The sequence below is a fragment of the Zosterops lateralis genome (assembly GCF_965231275.1).
Source record: "Zosterops lateralis genome assembly, chromosome: Z".
Taxonomy (NCBI): Eukaryota; Metazoa; Chordata; class Aves; order Passeriformes; family Zosteropidae; genus Zosterops; species Zosterops lateralis.
Genome location: NC_139800.1, coordinates 43603902 through 43630989, shown reverse-complemented (window position 1 = coordinate 43630989; position 27088 = coordinate 43603902). Strand labels below are relative to the sequence as shown.

The following is a 27088-nucleotide window of genomic DNA, read 5'->3' as shown; positions in this document are numbered from 1 at the left end:
TTTATTTATTAATTAATGTGATAATTATTTATTTATTAATGTGATAATTTATTCCAATGGGATGTTGTGCTATGGGTGGTCTTTTTGTTTACAGAGGATGAAAATTGAATTATATTATATACTTCTAAAATACAGTAACGTAGTATTTTTCTAAAGGAGCCTGTGTTTCCTAACTTTGGAATCTTTTCAGATTTGCACTCGGCCTTTGTTAAACCTCATGAGGTTCCCATGGGCCCAAATGTTGAGCTTGTCCTGGTCCATCTGGATGGCATCCTGTCCTTCAGATGTGTCAATTCAACTACACCACTCAGCCTGGTGTCACTTGCAGACTTACTAAGGGTTCACTTGGTCTTGATGTCTGTGTCATTAATGAAGACATTAAACAACACTGGTCCCAGTGAGGGACACCACTTGTCACTGATCACCATCACGACATCGAGCCATTGACCATCGCCTTCTGAATGTCACCATTGATAGATGCTTTAAACATTCAAGAACCCACTGACACTAAAGAGAAAGAGACCAAATTTAATTTCCAAATAAAAGATAGCTGTTTCTTATTCTTGCTTGCTGAAACTCGGGAAACAACTGATCAGATCAGCATATTCACTATAGTGGTAGGAATACTAATGATTATATCTGTAACTTCTAGTTTTAGTCCATTTTGGCTTACTAGGAGGAACTTCTAGTAAGAACTTTTTTTAATATATTTTTATAGTAAGAACATTATTCTTTCTTCCTTTTTGATAGGATTATTGAACCTCATATATGGGTGAGGTCGTTTACACATTTTAGTATATCATTCTCAGAAGGCAAAGGCTACCTGGTTTTGAGGCAGATACACTTGATACCTCAACTCATCAACCCATCAATAGCTCCTCTGTGACTTAACTACTACTTGAGTATCAATATCCTTTGTGACCTAACTACTGCCTGCATTCTACATCTGTCTTCAGTCACAGTAAGGGAAAAGTAATTTTCTTGCCACATATTTAAATGAACTTATTTCTGTTATCGTCTCTCCCAAAAGTTCTTTGGCGCTTTCTCCATTTTGTTCAGTATTCTGAACAAGCATTGTCAATCTCAGGAGCAGACTGAGGGAGGTGATTCTCCCCCTACTCTGCCATTGCAAGTCTCATTTGGTGTACTGTGTCCAGCTCTGGAGTCTTCAGCAGTCTTCTGTCTTTCATGAACAAAGACATCAGCCTGCTAGAGGGAGTCCAAAGAAGGGCCACAAAAATGATCTGATGACTAGAACTCCTATTTTACAATAACAGGCTGAGGGAGCTGGGGTTGCTCAGTATGGGGAAGAGAAGTCTTCAGGGAGACTTCCTTTCACTTTCCAGTACATGAAGGAGACTTACAAAAGGAGGGCAAACAACTTTTTACATGGGCAGATAATAATTTGATAAGGGGGGAAGGTTTTAAACTAAAGAGAGTATTTGATTAGATGTTAGACAAAAGTTCTTCACTCAGAGGTTGGTAAGGTTGTCTAGAACAGGTTGTCCAGAGCAGCTGTGCATGCATCATCCATGGAAGTGTTCAGGGCCAGATTTGATGAGACTTTGAGCAACCTAGTCTAGTGGAAGGTGTCCATGCCAATGGCAGAAATTTAGAACTAGGAGGTCTTTAAGGTCCCTTCCAACCCAAACCATTGTATGATTCTATGACTGCCTAATTTTACTTTTTACAGGATTTGATATGTATAGTAGTAACAGTAGTAACAGCTCTCTGTAGGCACACATCCAAGCAGATAAATGTAATAAACACATTAGGTGGGTTTCAAGTAGCTCTCAAATGTTACTTCAACCTGATCATAAATGAAAATTGTGTAAGAAAGAGTTTCTCTTAATATATGGTGTCACCATTGTTATAAAATAGAACTATTGGCCACCATGACAGAGTAGTTATTTGCTTAATATTCATCCTATTAAAAAAAAAAAAAAAAAAAAAAAAAAAAAAAAAAAAAAAAAGGTGATGTTGTCCTACAGAAATAGCCTCACCTATGCATAGTTCTGTCCTCATTCCTTCAGGGTATTCTAACCTTTTACAGTAAGAGACAAGAGAACAGTAAAATGGATTATTGTGCTTTGTTTCACTTTTTACTCTTCTTTCCTTGTTCTCTTCTGTCTTATGTACTCCATTCTAAGCACAACTCAAGGCAATCAACAATTTATTAAACACTAAAGAAATCAATTCCTGAATTATTTAGGTCAATTGGATTGAGGTCCTTATTGAGGTTTAAAAATCTGAAGTCCTTAATACTTTTTCTGAATTATTTTCCCCCAGAATTTTCCAAATATATAAGTCTCATCTATTTTCTGTACTCCATGGCACCTCTGTATTTGTTATCTTTTGGAGTTTTTTGTTTTGCCTTGTTTGATTTGAAAATCTATAGTGAAGACAGAACTGCTTTCTATATATTTGATTATTCTGTGACAGAATATTGTGTGAAAAGAGTGACATAATGTAAAAGAAGACATAGTGCATATAAATTACGAATTCCTTAATAAGTTAAATCACCAAGCTAGACACACTTCAGTGATTTGTGAGAAGATTATTATTACCAAAGAACCAATCAGTGAATGTATGGGTCTTTCATTGCCTGGAAAAGAAAATAGTTTCAAATCTATGACTTAAATAGGAAGGTAATACCACTTTTTTCATAACACAGGCCTTCAAATCCCCATTAAAAGCATTAACATTTTCAGCCATGAAAAGACATGAGATAGTATAAAATGGGCTTCAAATTATCACTGTCTAGCTGAAAGACATTTTCTTTTTACTAATCAACTACACTTCCCAATTCAGAAGTCCAACAATGAAGTATCTTGTTAAGGATATTTAATAATACTGGGAAGATGAAGAATCACTGTTCAATCTTAGATCTCCTGAAATATATAACTCAGTAGGCTTGGATTGTTTTTTTTTATTATTCTTAATGTAAGAGCAATTCTCGGTGATGCTATAAGAACACAGTCATATTAATTAATGTTGTATTTTCATACCGTCCAGTCAGAAAGCTGTGCCTGTGGAAAAGTATAATGGAAATATAATTAGGATTTTGTCTAAGGAAAACATTGTAACAGACATCCTGCCATGCTTATGTTATTTTAATTGGATGTTTAGCTCAAGGGCGTTCATAATTTAGCATAAATTTTAATGGTAATATCATCAGCTGGAAGGAAGCCATACTTATCTCCCTGATTACACCATAAGAAATTAAATCCTAATTTGGACATCCTTGTTTTAATATTCTTTTACTGACATGGCAAGAAGTGAAGACTGCAGGTCATGCAGGTTGACAAGCAGGTCATGCTGTTCAGTGTCTCTGGGTAATGACTCAATGTAGTACAAGTGAAAAAAAAATTAAATTAAAAACCAGCTTAAATCTGGCCTATCATGCAGAAATCTGACCAGGATGAAGACTGATGAAAAGCTTTATAGTCAAGGGATTGACACAGTATTACCAGAAATCTTACTGTACTGATTTTGATTTTTCTTTCTTTGGAAGAACTTGGATGTCTTGTGTCCTCTAGTTCAGTCATTAGTTCCCCACTGGTGAGTTCTGAGAAACTACTTTTAGGTGTACCAGCCACCAGAACCAGGTTAGTCATTCCCAAATTTTGAAGTCGTTACAAATTTTATGGTTAACTTTCCTATAAGAATGATGGAATATTTAATTAGTAGGGATAGATTAGAGATCCTTGGTCCATATTAGGTAGATCTGCTGGCACTTCTGCTTTCTTACTTAATATGAGAGCTTAAAATGTGACTTGGCAATGCATTTAAGTGTTCTCACAATGTGTTTACCAAAAAAGAGTTCATTTTTCACCAGTCTGTGTTTATTGTTTTGTTGTCCAAAGATGTTGAAAATCCTGTTTTAAGAATGTTAATGTGATGTGATATATGATGTGATACATTTTTTTATTAAATATATTTCCTTGGAGAAGCTATTAACACTGTATTCTGTAGGCTTGATCTTTGTGGTGAGCTTGTGTTGACACCTTCCTATGGGCCATTATGAACTACCAAATTGTTTTTACCCTGAATCAGTAAGGATTCTCATTGCTCTTGTTCCTTATAATATCATCTTGAATATTCTTTTTATCTGTTTAATCCTTTTAGCTGCATGGTAAGTTCTGAGTTTCAATAATTTTAAAATTAAATAATTTTGATCTCCCTTAAGTACTTTTTCACACACATTTCTGTTTTCTCAGATTTTGCATCTGCTGACTTTCTATTTCTTTGTCCTTGTAAGAAATATATGTCTGATTTATGTTAATTGTTATTTATAAATTATTCATCTTTCTTTTATTGTTACTGCATGACTCTGTGTTTCCTCCATAAAGTTAATATTCCTAGCACTAAAAAAATCTCACTGGAGGCAATTCTTAGAGGCTTTGCTCCCAGTATCCAACTCAGTTTTCAGCTTCTGGCTGGGAAGGATATATCTTCCACCCAGGCAAGCAAGACCTGTGCATAGCAGGAATACAAAGTCTCACCACTGTATGAGTGAGCAAAGAGGGGAACATAGAGGGAATTGGCTGATACAGCTGCCAAGCTATTGTCCATGATTTTTGAAAAGTTGTGACAGTCAGATGCCATCTCTAAACTGGAGAGAGATGGATTAGATAGGTAGATGGATCAATGGGTAAGGATGGATCAATTGGCTGAGTGGTGGCATCCAAAGAGTGGTGGTCAGTACCTCGGGATCCTGATGGAAGGAGGTCAGTGACAAGTGATGTCCCTCAGGTGTTTGTATTGGGGCCTGTGCTATTTAATGTCTTCATTAATAACACTGACATCAGGATCAGGTGCACCCTCAGCAAGTCTGCAGATAGCACCAAGCTGAATGGTCTGGTTGACACACCCAAAGATGGGATCCCATCCAGAGGGACCTGGGCAAGATCAAGATGGGCCCATGAGAATCTCATGAGGTTTAACAAGACCAAGTGCAAGCTGCTGCACCTGGGTCAGAGCAACCTCTGGTATCAGCACAGGCTGTGGGATGAACAAGTGGAGAACAGCCCTATGAGAATGACTTAGGGGTGCTGGTGGGTGAGAGGCTGGACATGACCCAGCCATGGGCACTTCCAGCCCAGAAAGCCAAACGAGTTCCTGGGCTGCATCCAGAGCAGCGTGGGCAGCAGGGGAGGGAAGGGATTCTGCCCCTCTGCTCTGCTCTGCTCTGCTCTGCTCTGCTCTGCTCTGCTCTGCTCTGCTCTGCTCTGGTGAGGCCGCGGCTGGAACCTTGCATTCAGCTCTGAGGTACCCAAAAAGATGGCATGGACCTTTTGGATCAAGTCCAGAGGAGAGCCACAAAGATGATCCAGAGTGATGGAGCATGTCTCCTAATGAGGCTGAGAAAGTTAAGGTTGTCCATCCTGGAGAAGAAAAGGCTCCAGCGACACTTTAGAGCAGCCTCCCAGTACTTGAAGGGGAGCCTACAAGAAAGCTGGAGATGTACCAGGGCATGGAGTGTGAGAAGGGGGAATGGCTTTGAAACTGAAGGATGTTCAATTTAGATTAGATATAAGAAAGAATTTTTTTTTACAATGAGGATGATGGAACACTGTAATAGATTGCCCAGGGTGTTGGGAGATTCTCCATCCCTGCAAACATTCAGTGTCAGTGTGGATGGGGCTCTGTGCAACCTGTTCTACTTGAGTATATCCCTGGTCATGGGGGGGGATGGACTAGGTGGCCTTTAAAGCTCCCTTGCAATTCAACTATTCTGTAATTCTATAATTTCCTCTTATCTCCTACAGATAAAAAGATACAGGACCCAGAGAGGGGCATTTCTCACTGGATCATTGCTTTAATGATTCAAGATTACCACTCATCAGTATTTTCTGCTGTGGGTAACCCCTTATCATAGCTCTAAGTCTCCCTGGCCCTTTCCATAATAAATATAAATAAATTAAGTCATGGCTCAGTGTTTAAACACACTTCATTGTGCTTGTGTAATCTATATCAAAGAATCACACAGAATCAGTGGGTTGGAAAAGATCTTTGAGATCATCAAGTCCAGCTTGTGACCAAACAACAGCTTGTCAACCAGACCATGGCACCCAGGGCCACATCCAGTCATTCTTTAAACATTTCCAGGGAAGGTGACTCCACCACTTCCCTGGGCAGCCAATTCCAATAGCTAATCACCCTTTCTGTGGAGATCTTCTTCCAGATGTCCAGCCGAGACCTCCCCTGGGGCATCTTACAGCTGTGTCCTCTAGTCCTCTTGCTGGTTGCCTGGGAGAACAGGCTGACTCCCACCTGGCTATACCTCCCTTTCAGAGAGTTGTAGAGTGGTAAGGTTCACCCTGAGCCTCCTTACTTCCAGGGTAAACACCCTCAGCTCCCTCAGCCACTCCTCACAGAACTTGTGTTCTAGGCCCTTCTTCATCAGCCTTGTTACCCTATTAGTCTGTCTGTCCTAGCTAATATGAAATAACACTTTTTTTCCCCCTTGGATGCTGTCTTTCAATTCTGTGCTCCAGCACATCCCTATCTTATCACCTAATCTTCCCAACAGCTTTTATAAAGCCAGATTTTGATGACAGTTTGAATAAATATGCAGACTTCAAAGCAAATCAAGTAACTTTAAGGCTCTTAGAGTTCTAAACAAAAAGTCACTGCTCTGCTACAAGTGTTGATCTTATGTGATTGCCTGTTTTTATCTTAATATGTTCTTCCTTGTAAGTCCTAGATAGGCACTAGTCCTGATTTTTTTCTCTTTTTTGTCTGCCAATTTCCATTACCCTTTATCTCTTTTGCTACCTCAGGTTTTGTCAGTATGTTGGATTTATTACCAGAAAACAGGAAGTGAAACAGCTTGGCCTGACCTTGAAGGAAAGAGACTAGTCAGCAATTTAAGGTATCCAAAAGGCTTCAAGGTAGCTTTAGGTCTCCAAAACTTTGCTTCCCCTATAAACGTATTTATATTGTCCATTTTGCTGGGTAGTTTTAGAAACTTATATTACCTCTGTCTCGCATTCTTGGCTCCATCCTTAGATCAGCACTGCTAAAAGGTGGCACTGAGTTTTTATCTGATGTTGCCTAGATGAATATAATTTAAAATGGATTCTGCAGATTGAATTCTTATTCTCCGTCTTTAAAAGGTATAATCGAGTATCACTCCTATGCTAAGCTTCTGTGTTTTCCAGTTATGTATATCTCTTGATAATGCTTATCGTTTCTTTATTTTGTGTGGAAAAAATCTATCCAAGTAAGGCAATGGACTAAGGAATTAAAATACATAAACTAATAGTGAAATACTGCTAATTATGAATAAGCAAAGGCATCCAAGGCCAGGTGTTTCCTACACTGTTTCTATTGTAGATGTTTACTCATTATTGTAAAAACTTGTGTAATGTATGCAGACAGTTAATTTGTTTGATTGATGGAGTATTTAAACAGAATTTATGGTATTACTTATAGAAGTTATGGATGCCATTTTTTATACATTATTTCAGTGTTATGTGATAGTGCTGGAATATAAATCTTTACTTAATTGGCTATGCAAGCATTTATTGAATTTTTCTTTGAATAATTAAATTATTCAAAACCTTCTTTAAAGGGTAAACCCAGTAGTTTCTGAAGTGTATTCGCAATAGAGTGATAACTTCTTGAGATTAAAAGAAAATAGAAAACTGTAGCTGGTAAACAATAGCAAGGGAAGTAAACTGCTTGCCTGTGCCTCAAAAGAAATAAAAATTTAGATGCATAATTATGGTTTGTGTTGAAATATATAGGGAGTTATGAGACTTTTTTTTCCAAGCAGTCTTATTTTTTCTTGACTTCTTGACATTTTAAACAGTTTTTGTCATTTCAGTGCTTGAAGTAATTTTTATTAGTAATATGATTTACTGTTAGGAGTTACAATTATTTCAGACATGAAAAGACTTCTTTTCAGATCTGCCTGTACTGAGAGGAAAATATCTCTAGAAGTATCAGGCAAGTGACAGTGAAGGCAAGGACAACATTCTGTTGTTTCTGCTCTGCAGATCTATTTAGATAAGACATCTGAACAAACTCTGTATTGAGAAACTCACCAAATTCCCTCCTTTTTGTTTCTAGTCTGCAGGGGATGGCAAACTTCAGTCTCCTAGCATTTCTGCCTGGGATTGCTGCTGCTCTGGCTAGGGGTCCTTGGGCACTTTTGGGCTGATCTTCTGTTTAGTTTATAGAAAATTTGCGATTTTCATTAACCTAGTGCTTTTTTATTATGGTCCCCTGTAGCTAAACCCCCCTATTCTGGCTACCCGAACATTCCTGATATGGCTCAATTTCCCAGTGGGAGGAGGTGGGTGTAGGTAAGACTTATGTTGCAGTGTTGGTAACAGCACACCATCAGTATTCACTTGCTGACATAAATACAGTTTCTGACAAAGCAAGCCCTATATGCAGCAGTACCCTGCCTTGTTGTCTTTACTGTTCAGAAGTGTTTTGTTATCAAAGAAGAGATCTGCTGGTGCACTGCATTCTTCTATATGTGGCAAGATATATTTCCTGATCAAGAAGTTCCTTTCAGTTTATCTGATCTTCCCAACTTCAGCATGGTCATATAAGTTAATTAATTGATCCTCACTACTCCCCAGAATAGGCTGGCATCCCATCTGTTTCCTCCCGTCATGCTTTCTATTTTGACTTTGTGAAATTACTCCTTCTTACTAACTTCTATGGGTTTTTGGCCTTTTCAGACAACATAAGCAAACTGCTGTTTCTCTTCAGGTGGAACTTTAACAGCTTTACTTTGCCTAAGAAATAAGCATTGAGTATTCTCATTTGCTGTTTGTATGGTAGGTGTGCATCCAGGTCTTGTTAGCCAAAAAGAAACACTATATTCTCCACAAGATGTTGTAGTGCACTCTTTATGGCATTACCTGTGTGATTCTAACCAATCTGCCAGCTTTTTAAAATGCATGAAAGTTCAGCTAAAGAAATTGCTGTTGATGTCATTTTGTTTAACTGGACTGTACAATACAGTTGTTGAGACCATGTGTTTCACCTTCAGGTATGTTGTATTCATCTTGTAGGGCTCCCAGTGTATAATTTTGGGTATATATAGAACATGTGGGGGGAAAAAAATACATGTGAATAAATTGAAGGGTATCAAATAAACACAGAGGAATTATTATTTTTTTAATATGTCTATGTACTTTTCACAAATCTACAGAAGAGTAAGACAGTCCCAAGAAAAGAGGCAGGTGAAAAACTTAACTGTAAAATAATGGGAAAAAAGGATAAATGAACAGGCAAAGTAGCATCTCTTTAAGGCTGAGTTGCTCAAAATAATTTTGAATCATGCTATGTATTTGCCTTTGCATACATGCTGTATAATATGGGTCATATCATACAAATTAAAACCTATGCTGAATTGTCAGTGTTTCCAGTCTCTCAAAGTTTATATTTTTGTGAAAAACTTTTGGATGAGGTCAGGTGCGGAGTCCTTAATATTGATTCTACAGTAGATATTGCTACCACTCTGTTCCTCATCCAACTATGATTTGTAATATAAGTTTACTAATTAATATGGAATTGTAAGGCTGTGAAGTAATGTAAATTTAAGAGAACACAGAGATTGTCCGGTCCAGTCCGTTGGTCTTCAAGCAGGATCTGTTTCAAGACTGGAAATCAAAGTTCCATCAGGTTGCACTGGATTAACATTACTTAATAAGTTCCAAAACTTCATGTATTTGCAAACATAAGTGTTAGGAGGTGACAAACAGATGTGATAGAATGCCCATAGAGTGCAAAAGTAATTCATATTTACTAACTCTTTATTAATATTTGAGACATAAGCTTAAAAGGAGAACTTTTTTGGTACAAGACTTGAATAGATAAATCCTCTAGTTATAATAAAGATGATTCTATTATTTCTTTGAGTATTAATTAAAAGTGAAGTTCTGTTTCCAAATAGCTGTGGACTTCTGGAAGGATAGGGCTATTTGGTTTTGCTGTCTTGTATCAAAATGGATTTTATGGAAACTTAGGTAAATCTGAGGGTGAAAGACAATAAAAACAGCTGAGAAAAATATTAATTACTTTCATTTTATCCTCAAATTTTAGTCTCAAACAGTAATACTATTAAAGACTCCTAGAATAATAGGAAAAAACTTTTGTGTTCCACTAATTGACTTAACTGATGGGTAGTAGATCACAACATTTCCATTTTGTAGACTATAATGATAAATATACTGTGATTAGTAAACTCAAATGATTGTTTTCAATTAGAATTTTTCATTTAGAGAGAAATGTGACTAACTTGGATAGCAGAGAAGTACTGCAGTTTAACTCAACACTTAGATCTCAGTATTCATAGTCCTGAAGCTTGATCTTTTAAAAATTTTTTGGAATAATTAGAAATTAAAATGGCTTTTTCTCAAAGTTTTCTTCAGCATTTGAATTGGTGAGTTACTTCAAAAGTAAGGATACTTAGGACTCAGAAAGTTCTTTCAAGCTCCTGATGAGCAAAGTAAAATGTATGTTTTCTGTAGCAGGTAACAGGTTTAGGAAGGCACAGGCATGCAGATTCTTCAGGAAGATTGATTCTTCTAAGGGAAGTCATAAATATTAGGGAACCCTTTGTGTCAGGCTGTTGTTGTTTGCAGAATAGTCATCTCCCAGTAGGAAGAATTGTGTCTTGTAAAATATCTCTACATTATAAGGATTTTTTCATGAGCCAGGAACCTCATACTTTTTATAGCTAGTGTTGTTACTGGGGCAGGGGCATGCAGAGAGCTACTTTCTCCTGCTGTATGAAATTGTCCTCTCCCAGTATTTTAAGATTACCCACTCAGAGTACTTGAAGCATAAAGGCTGTAGAAACATTAGTTTTATATATTGCACTGCAGGAGAAAATCTTTCCAATTCTTCATCCAGTGGAAGAGGTTTCCTGCATTGAACATAGCAGGTTTCTGAGTGAAGCAGGTTACTTTCCCATGTCAGGCGACGTGACAGGAGTGCAGATGGTGTGCTGAGCATCCGAACTGGTATCAGCTGGTGTGATAGGGGTGAAGTCATCACATGAAGCAGGTTGCACAGCCTCAGGCCATAACAGGGTGTTAATTCTGTGGCTTCAACTTCGCTTGCTTAGTTTGTGAAATGGGTCTGGATGGACAAAGACTCTCAAACATGGTCTCAACAAGTGAAAAACAGAAAGGATACATTACCACTGTTATTTTTTAGGAATGGCTCTAGCCAAGTGTGAATGAAATACTGTCCCAGGCATCTTCATAAACCAAACTACTCTCTTCTGTAACACTGTGAAGAGTGCTGAGTATATCCATGCTAAAAAGTGTTCACCACACTAGCTGCTAGTATTTGGATGTTTTCTTTAGATATGTGGAGTTTTTTTGTAGGAGGGAAGGCTTTGAGGATAAGCTAAATGTAAACATATGAGCACTACTGAGTAGAAGTGAAAAGGACGTGATTTTTATTGTTATAACAACAGGGAAATCTCTCAGTTAAAATTTCTTCTGGGGAAATTCTGTAAAGTGGGGTGTGTTCCTTGTTCAACTCTGGTACTACCCACAAGGTACCCAAAAGAAGCAAAATTTCCAGTTTCAATATAATTTGTATATGTGGAATCAGCTTTTGTGCTTATGCACTTCAGAGAATAATTACAATATTCAAATCTTTAGTCAGATACCCAAATGCATGAGTCCATGTTTTAGAAAAGTTTATTATTAAACAAATATACTACTTTATGTTACAACACATAGAAACAATTTAGAAATTATGATTAGTCATCAAATCACTTTTTCATGTTTTTTTCCCTTCATCCAGAGGGCAGAACTTGGTATTTCTGTCTAAATATATAACCTTAAGGACTTTTTCCATTTTGTCTGTTGTGTACATTGAAGACTAATATTTGACAGATTTAATATTTTTGCCTCTATATGGCCAAATGTGTCACATAGTGAGAAAGGGACAGATTATGAAATAAAAGTACTTACACACTTTGAATACACGTGCTATGTAATAGAGTTAATTGTAACGTTCACTTAACTTAATGAATTATTCCATAAGCACAATAAAATTTTAGTAATTCTTATTTTGGTAACACAAAAAAATTTGTATGTGTGTTCTGTTTCAATAATCATTGTAAACTCCTTTCAGAACTATGCTTAAGGGTTAAGAGGTTGGCAAAATAACTTCCTCTTCTATTGCTCCTTTAAGTTAATAATTAAGCAATTTTTTCAAATGCATATTAAAAAAGTATGTGTTTTATAGGAAGAAATACTGGTAAATGCTCTGGTGCATTGCTGCATATGAGCTTTCAGAAAGGTTTGGTGTCTTGCACTGAAGATGTGTTGGTATAAAAGCTTAGACATTACTTTTGTGGTCAAATTTTACAATGTTTTTAATATATAGTATGAATTCTGTAAATAATAAAGCATGGGTTTCTTATAGAAAACCCTAAAAAGCTAGGGTTTCTTATAGAGTGCAGTTCTTATAACATCATGCAGCTTATAACTAACTAGTAGACAATAATGTAGTCTGTGTTATTTTAACAATGGAGTATTTTAGTGACTTGATACAAATGCAGAAAATATTAATTATTGATTTATTATCTTTAAAATGGTGAAATACCATTTATTAATAAATTCTTTGTCTGTCTCATACTTTATGAGATATGCCGGGGAAGGATATTTGGTTGTAAGGGAGCTGAAGCACCCTTTGCAGCAGGGCAGTAACCTTGGCACGAGCCGGTTTGGAAGTATGCCCCTGAGGTCATGGGAGATTTGGCTTCAAGGCAGGTAGATTGCTCCTTTGCTTGATGTTTGGGAGTCAGAGAACAATTTTAGCATTTGGAAAAGTTTTTATCTTCAAGCTGTTACCTAAGGAAGCACACATGCCCCACCAAGATGTTCAAAAGGACATGAAGTACACATATGCTGAGGGTTGTCAGCTGGATGTGATAACGGCAATGCTACTGTGGTAAATCACCTTCTGTAATGAGGCAAACAATGGCAAACCCACAGATGGCTCTACCTGCAGGGGTATTAGTTTAATGCCATGGAGGCCATGTTCATCTCCCAAGACTCATGGTGTATACATGTAGCTGGTCTCAGTGCACTTTTTGGTGTTTCCCTGGGTAGCTCCCTGATGATGAGAACCTGCTTTTCTCTGCTGAGCTTCTCAGTGATTGAGTGTGTAGGAACAACCACGAGTCTGAACACCACTGAATTACATGAAGCTTAAGCTATGACAGGAAAATTACTTATATCTTCTCCATGATCAGTCATCCTTTATCATCCAGAACAGGAAATGGGTCAGATATTTGGCGTTATCAAAACTGCTGAGTCAGCCATTTCCATTTCACATCCTTGTGGAAGGATTGGCAGTGCTTAGGGGGCTGTTGTTCATTGTAACTGGATCTGTTACTACCACTTTCTTAACCTGTCATCCCTTCCACCTTACCCTGGTGCTTCTCTTCTGAAGGCTGGTTTGTTCCAAAGAAGGGGGTTAGTGACACCAGGCAGTCCAAACCTGAGGAGTCCTGACTGTCAGCCTACCTTCCTTAAATCTGCTGACTATTAAAATGCAGCCTTTTCCACAACTGTTCCACTTAGATAATGCCCAGGGTAATTTAAGACATTTTTCTGTTTCCTTCCACGCATGCTGCTGTCCTTGTATACCAGTGCTGTTTCATTTGTCTGTTTATAAGCTAAATTAGAAAAGCCCTGACAAGTTTCTTTTGCATTGTTTTGATCCCACAGATTTAATAAAATGCAGGTCCAGAATTGTGTGAAATTGTTTGTTGCATCTTTCCGAAATATTCTGACTGATGCAACATTGAGTTTTGTTTCCCTTTTCTGTAGAGGATGCACATGAATTTTCATAATCTGCTCATGTCACCTTACTGTCTGCTAATATTCTTATGTTTTCTTTGTATGTCAATTATTCCCAGTTTAAAAAGTCAGCTTTCCTAAGATAGTCACTCACCTCTTACAACCATGGATATAGCATTATATCTGTTATTTTATTGTAACAACTTAATTTCCATAACTTCTTAATTTTCAAGTTCTCTGGCTCTTATGGGTTATCTGCTCATTTAGTCTTAATGTCTTTGACTGTGTTTCATGAGCAGTGTTCCAGATTTTGTGCTGGCATCACTAGGTACAACATTATTCCTTAGAAGCTTCTGTAATAACTTCCCTTGGAACTGATAATTCCCAACTTGTACATAGCTTGTTATTGCTTTTTTGTTATTGCTTCTCTGTTATCTAGATCCTATGGATTTCATAATTCCAGTCTTAATCCTTATCTTCTCCAGGCTGATAGTATTTTTCAGAGCACCAAAACTGACTTGCTCAGATCAAGTCTTCTTGTCCAGAAACTTAGATTACCTGCAGCTTAGTGTTGCATTTTATTATAGTACATATTATTGAGACCATCCTAATGTGCCTCTAGTCATCTGAGTTATTTTTTAAGCACTCAAATTCCTGCTGTTCAACAAAACAGTATCATCTCAAACGCATTAGATTTACATGTGTACTTCATATGGATGAAATGTGCCTTGAACTCACTGAAAGTTAGTGCATCAACTAGATTCATCTTTAGCAGAGCTAAACTCTAAAGAGCAGAGGGAAGAAAGACCACAAATAATTCGTGTTCATCTTATTTCTACATTTATTAAACATTCAGTTTAGATAAAATGGTCAACATTTTAGCACTATTGTGGATTTAAGAACATCAAGTAGATGGAGGATTAAGCTTTATGTCTTCTCTGTTAAATGGGAGGAACTGTTCTTAATGCTCAAAGAAAATTGTTTTAATTTAAAAAGCACCATTTTCATTCACTCTTTTACTGTATGATAGTCTTGCAATAATAAAGTTGGTTGGTTTGGGCTTTTGTGTATATGTAATAGATATTTCCTTTTTTATTACATTAGTAAATCACAGTGATTACAATGATTTCAGAGCTTGCAATGCAAATAACTTTGTGCTTGTGTATTTTTCTGCCACAATAATAAATCATTGCCTTTATTCTGATTTCTTTCTTATAATTTTTTTAATTCCTACTTGTAGTTCAGAGTTCCTCAGAGCATGATTAGATCATTAGTATTTCTTGCCAACTTCTAGTTTCAGCTGGCATGGAAAAAGGCAAGCAGAAGTCTGTGCCAACTCTTGCATTAGTTGTGCTGTAAGAATCAGTCAGAAGACAGAAAACTATTCACTATTCTATTGTGACAGAAAAGTCAAAAATTCATGCAATATGAAAAGATGAAATGTTGGACGTCCATGTATTATATTGAATTGAAGACAAAGTCTCCCATTCACTGCTTTCAGTGAATGTAAGTTCGTTGTATCATGTCAAACTAAATGTTCATTTGGCAAAATATTCTCTCTCTGCATTAATTAGTAGGAGAAGCTGAGGCAGGGGTACAGGACAATAAGGAAATATTGTGATATATATTCAGCTGGAATTCCAGAAGTTCTAGATAACAATGACTGTAGCTTGTCACTAAGCTGTTGCCTTGCTCTTTAAAGTGATTCAAAATTTTACCATCAGCAGCTTGCTGTGCCAGTAAGATCTGTGCTTGAGCTATGTGATTATTTCCTTTTCTGTTTCTGAATCTTGAGTGCATTCTTATAAGTGTCATAGTTCTTTATGTGAGAAGAGATGGTACCATTCCTATTAGTTTTTCTTATGGTGCTCACTTTCTCCATTGAAGTCAGGGTTTGCCCTCTTTGGATTACTCCCTTTTGCCTTATTTATTTGTTTGCTTAATGATCCAAATTTGTAATCATTGGCTAGCCTTGGTTAGTGTGTTTGTACTCACATGATGGTTGATGACGAAGTCAACATGACCCAGCCATGGGCACTCCCAGCCCAGAAAGCCAAATGTGTCCTGGGCTGCATCCAGAGCACTGTGGGCAGCAGGGGAGGGAGGGGATTCTGCCCCTCTCCATTGCTCTGGTGAGACTCCACCTGGAGTGCCAGTTCTGGTTCCCCTAGCATGGGAAGGATGTGGAACTATTGTAGGAAGTCTAGATGAGGACACAAAGTTGATAAGAGGTACAAAGACAGGCTGAGAAAGTTGGGGCTGCTCATTCTAGAGATGAGGAAGTTTTGTGGAGACCTCATAGCAGCCTACTACTATCTGGAGGCCTACAGGGAAGCCAGAGAGCAACTCTTCAGGAATTGTATTGATAGAACAAGGAGTGATGAGTACAAACTGAAAGAGGAAAAACTTAGGTTAGATGTTAGGAAGAAATTCTCTCCTGTGAGGGTGGTGAGACACTGGGACGGATTGTCCAGAGAGGTTGTGGATGTCCCAACCCTGACACTGTATTATCCTGACACTGGATAATACTTTGAGCAACCTGGTCTACTGGAAGGTCTCCCTGCCCATGGCACAGGTCTTAGAACTAGATGATATTGAAGGTCCCTACCAACCGTTAACATTCTATAATTCTGCGTTATCAGTTTCAGGTGGGACGATACTGACAAGGTGCCTGGTCAGAGTCTTCAAGAAGCTGGTGGGCTATGGACACAACCATGTAATGAAGCTTCTGATTCACTCTAGACTTGTCCTCATGCTATTTGCTTTTCTTTTCATCACTATTGTACCTCCATGTGACACCTACACAGAATTGCATACTATGTAGACTAGGTTCTCTTTCCAGAGTCCTAACAGCTTGCACAGTCTGACATTCTTCAGGTAGAGTTAGGATTGAGTTCCTCACATGTGCTTTGCATTCATCTACACAGAATTTAATCTGGCGCTTTATTACCTTGGCATTCAAAATCATGAAAACTTTTGCAGGAAGGTTTATTTTAACCATGCTGAATTGTTTTACTTAATACTCAATAAATTTTGCCACTTCCCAAACCCACCTCCTTTGCCAGATAATTTATGACTGCATTTTTCAATTTAGACTCTCACGCAAATCCATTTTTCCAGGAAATTTAGTCATCTTTCCCTTTGCCTCCTGGGCTTGACCACCTTGCTTAGAAATTTCAAAGCAAAGTTAGGATCAAATTGAATTGCTTTCATTTAGATGTTAATAAGTTGAATTGTAAAAAGACTTATTTTTCTTGCAACATTGAGAACAAATTTCTGCACCAACATTAAAGCAGGCTATCTTCAGGAAGTGTTGATGCTTTCAGTGTCATGTTTTGTTTTCTCCAAATTGGGATCTATTATAAGTTTTCACTAACATAACTGAAAATGGATTAGTACAGTTTTGCATATATGTGAGAGTACTGCATTACTGAGTTGATTGAATTTTTTTTTCATTGCTACTTTTAATCTCTTGTTGATTCTCAAAAGTGAAATCATTATTATAATGGAGCATATCTTCTCTCTGATTTCAGTGAAGCATATCAAATGAACACAGGCATCTGAAATTGGAATGTGCGAAAAATGCAGTATTTATGTCAACAGAATATTTCTTTTAAATAAGTGCTGCTAATGAATCTTCTGTAAAGCTGATTTAATAATAAGTCAAGGGTTACAGAAGAATTTGCACAGTTGGAGGACAGCATTTAGCTTTGCTGCAATAAAATGTCATCTGTTGCAAATCTCTTGGATAACAGGCATTTTACTACTTTACATAAAACTTTCATGTACTTAACGATGTAAAATCACATACTTTAAAGGTAATTTATAAGGATATTACTGTTTGTAAATGTGCAAAGTTAATGGTTGTTTTATTTATACTCAAATAGCATTCTTCATTAGACAACTTGGATGAGAAAGCCACCCAAACCACTTCCTCTTCTTTTGTTTTCGACATTACATATTTTCTTTATTTTCCTTTAAGGAGACTTTACTGTGGAATTGTAGATGTAAAAATCATGTGTTCAGCTTTTTGCAGAAAAAGTGGACAATACAAAAGCATACTCACCTTGCAGAGTTCACAGCATACAATTTTAAGTAAAACAGACCAGAAAGGAAGTGTTACTCATAACTGGAGAGATGGAAATCTAGCCAGATCAGCTGTTCCTTTTTTATTATTCAAAATGTAAATTGTAGAGCGAGAAAACTGTTTTTCCAAAGAGCAAATATCATCACCCAGCTCTTTCCTAGACACTGTTTTCCCTTTCAATCTCTAATCCACCTGTCCTGGCAGTGACCATCTCTTAGTCCTCAAGGAAGTATTTCAGTTTTTCCAGCACTGCTAGTTAAAACACTAACAGGCCTGATGATGTTTGTTCCTGATCTCTGTGATTACAATGAAATACCCAAACCCTCATGTCCCTTGTTCATCTTCTCTCATGTAACAAGCAAAACACCCACATTTCAAGACAGAACAGATGTTCTCAGACAGCTTTAGGTAGGAATTCTGTGAATAATGAGTCATGTTGTAACTTTGTATGGTTTTTCACATTCATTTTCACTTTAATATAACAGAGGTACTTATTTTATTGGAGGCAATTTTAATATAGCTTAAAGTATTTCTCAGAATATGTCTATTGCTTTTCTACATGTTATATGACTAACCTTAAAAATTTTAATCTGAGTAATAGTAGTAACCATGTTTGCTCAAGCAGAGGCATTTGGGGTCTGAACGAGATGGGAAGGGCACTCTAGAAGCTTTATATTAAAATTCTGTTTTTCTAAATGTGACAATGTCTATGTCTTGTACATGCTAATGAATTTTACATAGCTTTCATAATTCTTAGCTTTGTTAGGTGTTATTTTACATTTATTGCCCTTTCCCATAGCAAAACTTCCATTCATGAAAGAATTGAAGTAAAATGAGCTAAATGTTGCAATCAGAACTTAGCTCTCTTGATTTCTTCAGTGTATAAAAGACAAACTTCAGTACCCATCTCAGAATCTGATTACAGCTCAAGTTTATCACACATTCCTGAACATTTTCTATCTGATTAGCACATTTTCCTTATATATAAATTACAGACCCATCTGTTTGCATATAAAAACACTCCAGTCTTTTCTCCTTTATCTGCTAGTCATGGGAAACAATGCTCTGGAGTTAGTAGGTGTTAGCAAGGAACAGCGGTTTTTAAATATGTTTATGATATCAATATTTTACTACTCGGTATAATTTCCCATTTAAGAATAAATACTCATCACATTAACAATGAGCTAAGTTGCCTTCTTTGGAGGAAGCTGAGTCAAAAATAGTTTTATGATTTGCTGATAGTTCAGTTGTCATCATAGAAAGTAAGAAGGCCAGATATTTTGGATCCTAGACCTGTCAGCCATAAAATGTATCTATTCACTATATCACCACTACTAAATTGACAGAAGTAGAATGTCTTTTCTTGCTACGGGAATAAATTGGAAATCACTATCACAATCAACTGCCTTATTGACATACTCTATTATATGTGTACTTTACAAAATGTATATTCAAATAGTTTTATTTCAATTATTGAATTCTCTGTCAACATAAAAAAAAGACTTTTGTTAAGGCCATTCAGTTTTTGAATGTTAAGCAGCATTAATTATTTTCATATATCAGTCCAATCAGCTTTGTGCTCCATAGACACAAAGACACAAATGCTTTTTAAAAATGGTGAATGTTGCTATCCTTTCATTACAGATCTGTATTAATTGGGGTTTAGATTGAAGTGAAGTCATTACTTCATGCATAGCACCTATGAATGCAGAAATATTACCCACAGACCTATGCCTAGGCATTTCCCTTAGTTCTGTGATTGGATGAAGTGAAGATAACCCAAGATAGCTGACCTTCTCTTTAGACAGAGGACAATATTTGCTTACTGTGGGCACTACTGAAACTCAGACCAAAACAATGTAATTATTTTCTACTGAATGCTTTAAAATTCTATGCCTAAAAATAACCATGGTCTATAAGAATTGGTAATGATACTAGTACCAATGTGAGTCCTTTTTTTGGGTAGAAGCACTTCAACCTAATGTCTCTTTCCCCCACACCCCTCTCTGTCTTTTTAGATGCAGCAATTGTTCCACGAAAACTATGAACACAACCGCAAGGGTTACATTCAAGATCTTCACAACAGCAAGATCCACACAGCCATAACACTTCATCCCAACAAAAGACCAGCCTACCAATATAGGCTGCACAACTACATACTGAGTCGCAAAATTTCCGAGCTGCGCCATCGGACCATCCAGCTCCATCGAGAAAGTGTTCTGATGAGCAAGCTCAGTAACACTGAAGTAAATAAGGAAGATCAACAACTGGGAGTGGTGCCGTCTTTCAATAATTTCCAGCCACGTGAAAGGGATGAAGTCATTGAGTGGGAGTTCCTGACAGGAAAGTTTCTTTACTCCATGGTGGAGAACCAGCCACCCCGGCAGAGCCTGAGCAGTGTCCTCCGGGCTGCGCTGGATGATACTGTGATGCAGGTCATGGAAATGATAAATGAGAACTCCAGATCTAGAGGAAGGCTCATTGATTTCAAGGAAATACAGTATGGGTACCGCAGGGTAGACCCTCTGCATGGAGTAGAGTACATCCTGGATTTACTGCTTTTGTACAAAAGGCACAAAGGAAGGAAAGTTACAGTTCCGGTGAGACGCCATGCTTACCTTCAGCAATTGTTTAGCAAACCTTTCTTCAAAGAAGCAGAGGAGCTGGATGTAAAAAGCTTGCTGGAGAACACCAACACTGACACTCAATCCTTTTCTTTCCTTTCAAATTCTTTAAAGATTTTTTCCTCGACGTTCCAAGGCACCAAAGACACTGGGAGACACAGTGGCAAGAAAATACATATTCTTGTCCCTATCACGGGAAGATTTGATACTTTCTCTAGATTTATGGATAATTTTGAGAAGACTTGTCTGATTCCCAAGCAGAATGTAAAGTTGGCAATAATTCTCTTCAGCTCTGAGTCGGGACAAGACTCTAGCAAACACATAGAGCTTGTGAAAGAATACAGCATTAAGTACCCCAAGGCAGATATGACCCTCATTCCAATGTCAGGAAAGTTTTCTAGAGGTTTAGGTCTTGAGATGGCCTCATCTCAGTTTGATAATGACACTTTGCTGCTCTTCTGTGATGTAGATCTGGTATTCACATCAGACTTCCTCCAGCGATGCAGAGATAACACTATTCAGGGAGAACAGGTTTACTACCCTATCATCTTCAGCCAATATGATCCAAAAGTAATATATGGAGGCAACCCTCCAGCTGACAGTAGTTTTGTTTTCACAAAAAGAACTGGATTTTGGAGGGAGTATGGATTTGGAATTACCTGTATTTACAAAAGTGATCTACTTACTGCTGGTGGATTTGATACCTCGATTCAAGGCTGGGGACTTGAGGATGTAGATCTCTTTACTAAAGTGATAACGTCTGGCTTAAAGGCTTTCAGGAGTCAGGAAGTAGGAGTTGTCCATATTTTTCATCCTGTTCAGTGTGACCCCAATTTAGATCCGAAACAATATAAAATGTGCTTAGGGTCCAAAGCAAGTACATTTGCCTCTACCATGCAGCTCGCTGGACTCTGGCTACAGAAACATTTGGGTGTCAGGTACAACTGGACTCTCTCCTGACAACTCAGCCTATTTGGCCTTTTTAGGGGAGTTTACCTCATTGCTATTATTTGATTTTGCTGTCGTAATTTTAAACTCCCTCCTTGTAGTCTTCCTCAAAGACTGTTGACCTCAAATGGGATGACTCTGTTGTTCACTGATGTTTCTTATACCTACTGAACTGGTGAAGTGAATTCCTTCATATTTCCTTTATTTGAAATTCAGTCTAGTCATGTAAATCGTACAAGCCCATGGAGCATATTCGTCACAAGAGACTGTATTAGAAAAATGTTGTCTTTCAGCTTTTGGATTCAGTATCATCTTTTTTGCATTTCTCAGATTTGATGTGATACAAATATTTACTGGTGAAGGTACCACAAAAGTGCTTTATGCTTCTTCTGGGGATGGAACTCTATAAGATAAACTTGAGTTTTATAATTTATATGAGGACTTATATGTATAAATGCTACTTTTCTTCATGTTTAGAATTTTTAAAGTAAATGAATAACTATAATTGTACCTTTATTTTTTAAAAAAAGAGTAAAGCCGAGGAGCTACTTGCAAATACAACTGGTACTGGCTACCAAGGTCCTTAAATGTCTTATTATTAAAATTAACTCCTCATTGTTATTCAGTCAAAGTGTAAATGAACTTTATTTTCACAACAAACAGGAATTAATCAAATGCTCATGTGTACTTTGAAGATTTTTGAGCCAACATCCTTTATTTGCAGGCAAGAAGAAATTATGACTCAACATAGTCATTTATGATAAAGTGCAAGCATACAGTGTTCTTACTTTGAAACACATAGTATAAGTTGCTCTTTTTCTATTTAGAATGAGTCTCTAATACATCATTTTCTTTTACATTCCTTTTTTAAGTCTGCACTTCAGTGTTAAATGTTAAAGCTCTATTTTTTGTTTTACATTTTTCATGAATATTGGTACTCAGTAGCAACTTGTTAAAACAAAAGAAACTGTAGAGTAGTTATTTAAGTTTCAAAATTTACTATTGCTGGTCAAAGTTCCTTGCTAATATATTTATATTAGTGGAGATTATAAGACTGTCTTCAGATTTATCTCTCCAAACAGCCTGAAGTTATCATATTGTGGATTCATGAAGTAAAGTATTTAAAGTAATACCAACAGGAAAAATAATAAAATAAATTTCTGTATTTTAAAGAAATGTTTATATAGGGATATATATGTGTGTGTGTGTGCGTGTGTGTATATCCCTATATATAAATATATAGAGAGAGAGTAATTTCAAAGTATGTTCCGCTATTCAGTTCAGGCAGTGATTCGTTACAATCGCTGTTATTTTTGCCACATGCTTGGAACATTTCATGTTATACTGTGGTAACAGCTTAGAGACATTCAGGAAGCCATCAGAATTCAGCTAAGCTTAAACTTAATTCCATTGGATACATCTAATAACCTCAGTACCCTTGATTTCAAACTATATTTCAAACAGAGCTGGGCAAGAAAAAGTTTTAAGCTTTTCAGCTGTAACTGACTGCTTCTGTGTTTCCTTAAAAAGAAAAAAAAAAAAAAAAAACAACAAAAAAAAACCCCAAAAAAACCCAAGCGAAAAAACCACAACTCCCCCCAAACAATTAATATTGGAATTCACTGGCACATCTGTTTGTGTTAGGATATCCAGATAATTTCCTAAGGCATGAAGAGGGAGGTTTGTAGGTCAGTTAATGTCTCTTATCTGTGGTTCTCTGTTCTGGACTGACCAAGCAAAGAAAAAGGCAACTCTGACAAGGATTGAGTAAATTCAGAATTAAACAGTTGGCCATAGTCTGTGATGTGCTTTAAAAAAGGCCATTCCCTTGCCCTGGACAAGGTAGTAATTGTGGTAGATGAGAACAGAGAGAGTAATTCATGTTTGCACCAGCCCTCCTCAAGCAGAGTTCCTGGCTTGTTTTCCTGGAGGCTCTTGCCTTCCTAGCAAAGTATTTTTAGCTCAAATGTCTGACAAAAGAAAAATTCAGTAGCACTTATAATATTGGAAATTGCTTTTCAAATTGAGTGCAAAAGACACACTTTGTTAATTAAATAAAGCCAAGAACAAGGAATATGATATATTTTTAAAATCTCAATAAACCAAGCAACTCAGATTATAAATATCAAAAATTGATTGTCTGTTGATAAATCTTTGTGATGATTTCATAAACAAGAAAAAACCTAATAACTTTCAAAGACATCTAAGGAAATCGTTGTCTGCTGGGCTGTATTCCAGTAATTACTTCAATTACTAAACTTAGTGGCAAGAAAGTATTTGCTCAGCACAAAGTAAAATAGTAGATTAGAACAAGCAATGAAACCAATCATTCAGTGGGGATAAAGATATATACAGAGGGCTTGCAGGATCAGGTCCTACATGATATAAGCAAAATGCTAGTATTTACCAGTACAAATATTTATTTAGTGTCTTGACTGATTCATTTGTTTATATGATGAATTACTTTGTTAAAATCCTGATTATAAATGTTTATTATGAAATACTGCATTTTCTTTTGAAATAACTATCCTGAGATAACTTGAGAACTTGTGTTAGTTTGTCTAAGGAATAATATGCCTTCTAAGGAGATCATATTAAAAGAAGAAAAAAAGCACAAAAGTGTTAGAGTAATGTTATGTATGTATAGATTAAGATGGGAATATGTGTGTTAATCAACTGTTTGCTTTTGTCTAGTCTGAATCATAATCTTGATTGTAAAATGAACTTTCTATGTGTATAATGTCCCTTTGTAAATGTGTGACAAGTGAATTCACAAAGAATATAACAACCAATATTTCCCTCCCTCCCCCCCTCCCTCCCCTGGGAATAGCTTTCCTGGCTTCATTGCTGGGAAGTGGGTTGTGAACAGCTCGCACTTTGGCTTTTCCGACACAGCCATTCTTTGAAATAATCTCAGTATTCAATACTCAGAAACCTCAGAAATCCCAAACCACTGCATCATGGCCTGTTTTTCCAGTCAAAGTTCTTAATCTAATGGAGAGCATTTGCATCTCCTGAATGAAGGAAAAGCATCATGTTGAGCTTTCTAAGACTTGATGAGTGTTACTGTGCATCAAGATACTGGTCCTCCAGCTGAAGAAAGGCAGAAGGTCGGGGGGAGGTGTGAGGCTCAGCCACAGGAGTTGGCACCTTGTGCCAAAGTCATCCCTGTGCTGCCACCTGTGCTGCTACCTATCTTGGAGCTATGAGTCGGCAACTCAAGCCAGCACAAAAGGGTGGTGCTTGCTGCCACCAGCTGCTCTTGATAAGCAAAAGGGCCATTTTAATCAGGGAGGCGTGAAAGGAGGGTCAGAAACTCATTCATTGGGTGGGGTGGTGGGTTGTCTCGTGCAGATCATGTTTCTCACTATCCCCAGGGGAAAAGAGAGCCTGCTCCCACACATCATCTCTGTTTCCTCTCAAAGGGCATTGACGGAAGGGGCAAAACTTCATGAGGCTTGTGGGCCTCATCATATGCTTGGGTCCTCCCATATCCATGGGATATGTGGGGGGAAAAGGTGCCACATGGTCTTCCCAAAATGCAGTACAGAGAGAGGCACCTTCTGCACTCACCAAAGACCAGGTGTGTACAAAACTGCCTTCTGGAGCCTTTGCTCTACTGTGTGCTTGATAATGCCTCAAGACTGTTGCAAAAAATTACGGTGCTGGTAAAATGACTCCTAGGAGTGTACTGCACACCCTCAGAAACTGTGGAGAGTTGCAAGCAGCATGAGTTAAAACACACTTTTTTAAAACAGAGTCAAATAAACAATTTAAACTTCTTCTTAACTAATCACTACAATTATTTCTTAAGATGTAGTTTGCTACATCAAATGTTTGCTTCAAAGAATGATGCCAGCTTTAAGATACAAAAAAAAAAAACCAACCCAAACCCTACACGTGTAATCCATATCTTATTTTCCTGCAACTTGAGATCAGTTAACGTTTGTGGAAAAACCAGGGACTAGAAGTTGGTGAGTCACTGACTGGGGGAAAGGTTTCTGTTTCTGCTGTATTTTTAAAGGAGAATCAAATCAGGAGAAAAAAAATTACTGTGTTAGATCCACACAAAAATCAGCCATGATGTTAAGTAGTAGTGATAATTGTGGTCCTAAACTGCAGCAAAATGAGATGTTTCACTAAGTCTAACTATTTACAATAACTGAGTATCACTGAAAGTTATCATCTGTTATACATCTGTAAGTAACAGGTGTAATCCATTTTTAATTCATTAATTTTTAGAATAATTTTAATTTTCTTCCATCAGCAGTTATTCACTTGATTAATAAGATGACTTTTCATGACTCACTCTCAATTTCCTATTTTTCTTTTTCTTGGGTCTTCCCATTTGCAGTATATCTTACAACGGAATTCAAACTTTCTGAGCTAGTGATATTTCTGTTACAGTTTTATGATTTCACTGCCATTCAAAACTGCTGAACTAGAATATTTTAGTGAATGAGTTTCCAAGCCTACTTCAAATTGTTTCCATTTCCTGTCACTGTAAGTTAAAAGTGTTCTGAATATTATTGCTTCATTTTTTCCTCTGGTCTCCTTCATACCACCAAAGCAAGGAAATGCAAAAACTTTCCTTGCTTGCACCAAAGCAAGGAAATGCAAAAACTTCGTAATGCTTACATCTAGAAAATTAACAGAATCTGAAGATTTGTGTGATATATACTTTTTTTTTCCAAGTCTTTTATCTCAAATTTCAGAACCTTACTTACCAGTTCTGTAATTTTAATAAAAGAAATAAGTTATTTAGATGTAAGGCAGCACATATATTAGCTTCACCCAACAAACTGTTATTTTACATCCTTATTTTCTAGTCACCTTATTATTCAACAGATGTTGCTATTTATAGAAACTTTAAAGATAAATTAAAAGCATTCTTGCTAGTTCAGTATTTACCTACTTTTAGTGGAGAGCTTAACCGTGTAGCCAGAGATCCGAAGATGTACTATATACTGTAGGGTGCTGATTTTTGTTTCTTTTGTAGGGCTGGAGGGAAGATCTCCTCAGCTCTAATAACATGCCTGCAGTGTGATAGTATTCTTCACAAATCAGCTATGTCTAGTGATGATTTTAAGCGACTGCAAAGTTATCGGCTTCCAGCTTCATACAGCAGGCAAGATTTACTGGGCATATCTGAACACATGAGAGACTGACCTTCAGATTCGGAGACTGGTGACATAATCAGGTGGTAGACAAGTGGACTAAATAAATCTGCTGCTGCAACATCTGGGCATGCTCACCGTAAGCACCCCTTTAAAAAGGATGCCCCGGGAATGTAGTAGGTTCAATGGAGATATTCCTAAAACATGTGTATTCTAATTAACATTGATGCCAAATGCTCTTACTTAGAGCAGGTAAACTGCCTTTAGGTGATTTCCTTAAAATAATAATAATAATAATAATAATAATACTTATGCTTGAGATTATTAACATTGTTACTACTTGTTATTTGGGAAGCCTTCATCACTTACTCTCATTCTTGATTAGGGTAATATGGAGTAGCAAACTATGCTTATTTTTCACATCTGTCCATACACTGTTGGCTGAAAGAAAGAAAAGCTAACTAACTGCTTTAAAGATGGTAGTGAAACTTGAACTGTGAGTTCTGCTCGGAA

At 37.0% G+C, this 27088-nt stretch overlaps 1 protein-coding gene across 1 annotated transcript in view; it reads left to right on the top strand.

Moving 5' to 3' along the window:
- The window catches only part of CHSY3 (chondroitin sulfate synthase 3), a gene marked incomplete at its 5' end in the record, with an annotated part of 141259 nt that extends 117028 nt beyond the window's left edge, over positions 1–24231 (top strand). Inside the window, one exon of the mRNA XM_083883015.1 lies at positions 19905–24231. Within this exon, the coding sequence (XP_083739141.1) occupies positions 19905–21470 (1566 nt within the window). The 3' untranslated portion in view covers positions 21471–24231. The remainder of the gene's footprint in view (positions 1–19904) is intronic.
- Positions 24232–27088: the final 2857 nt, after the last annotated feature.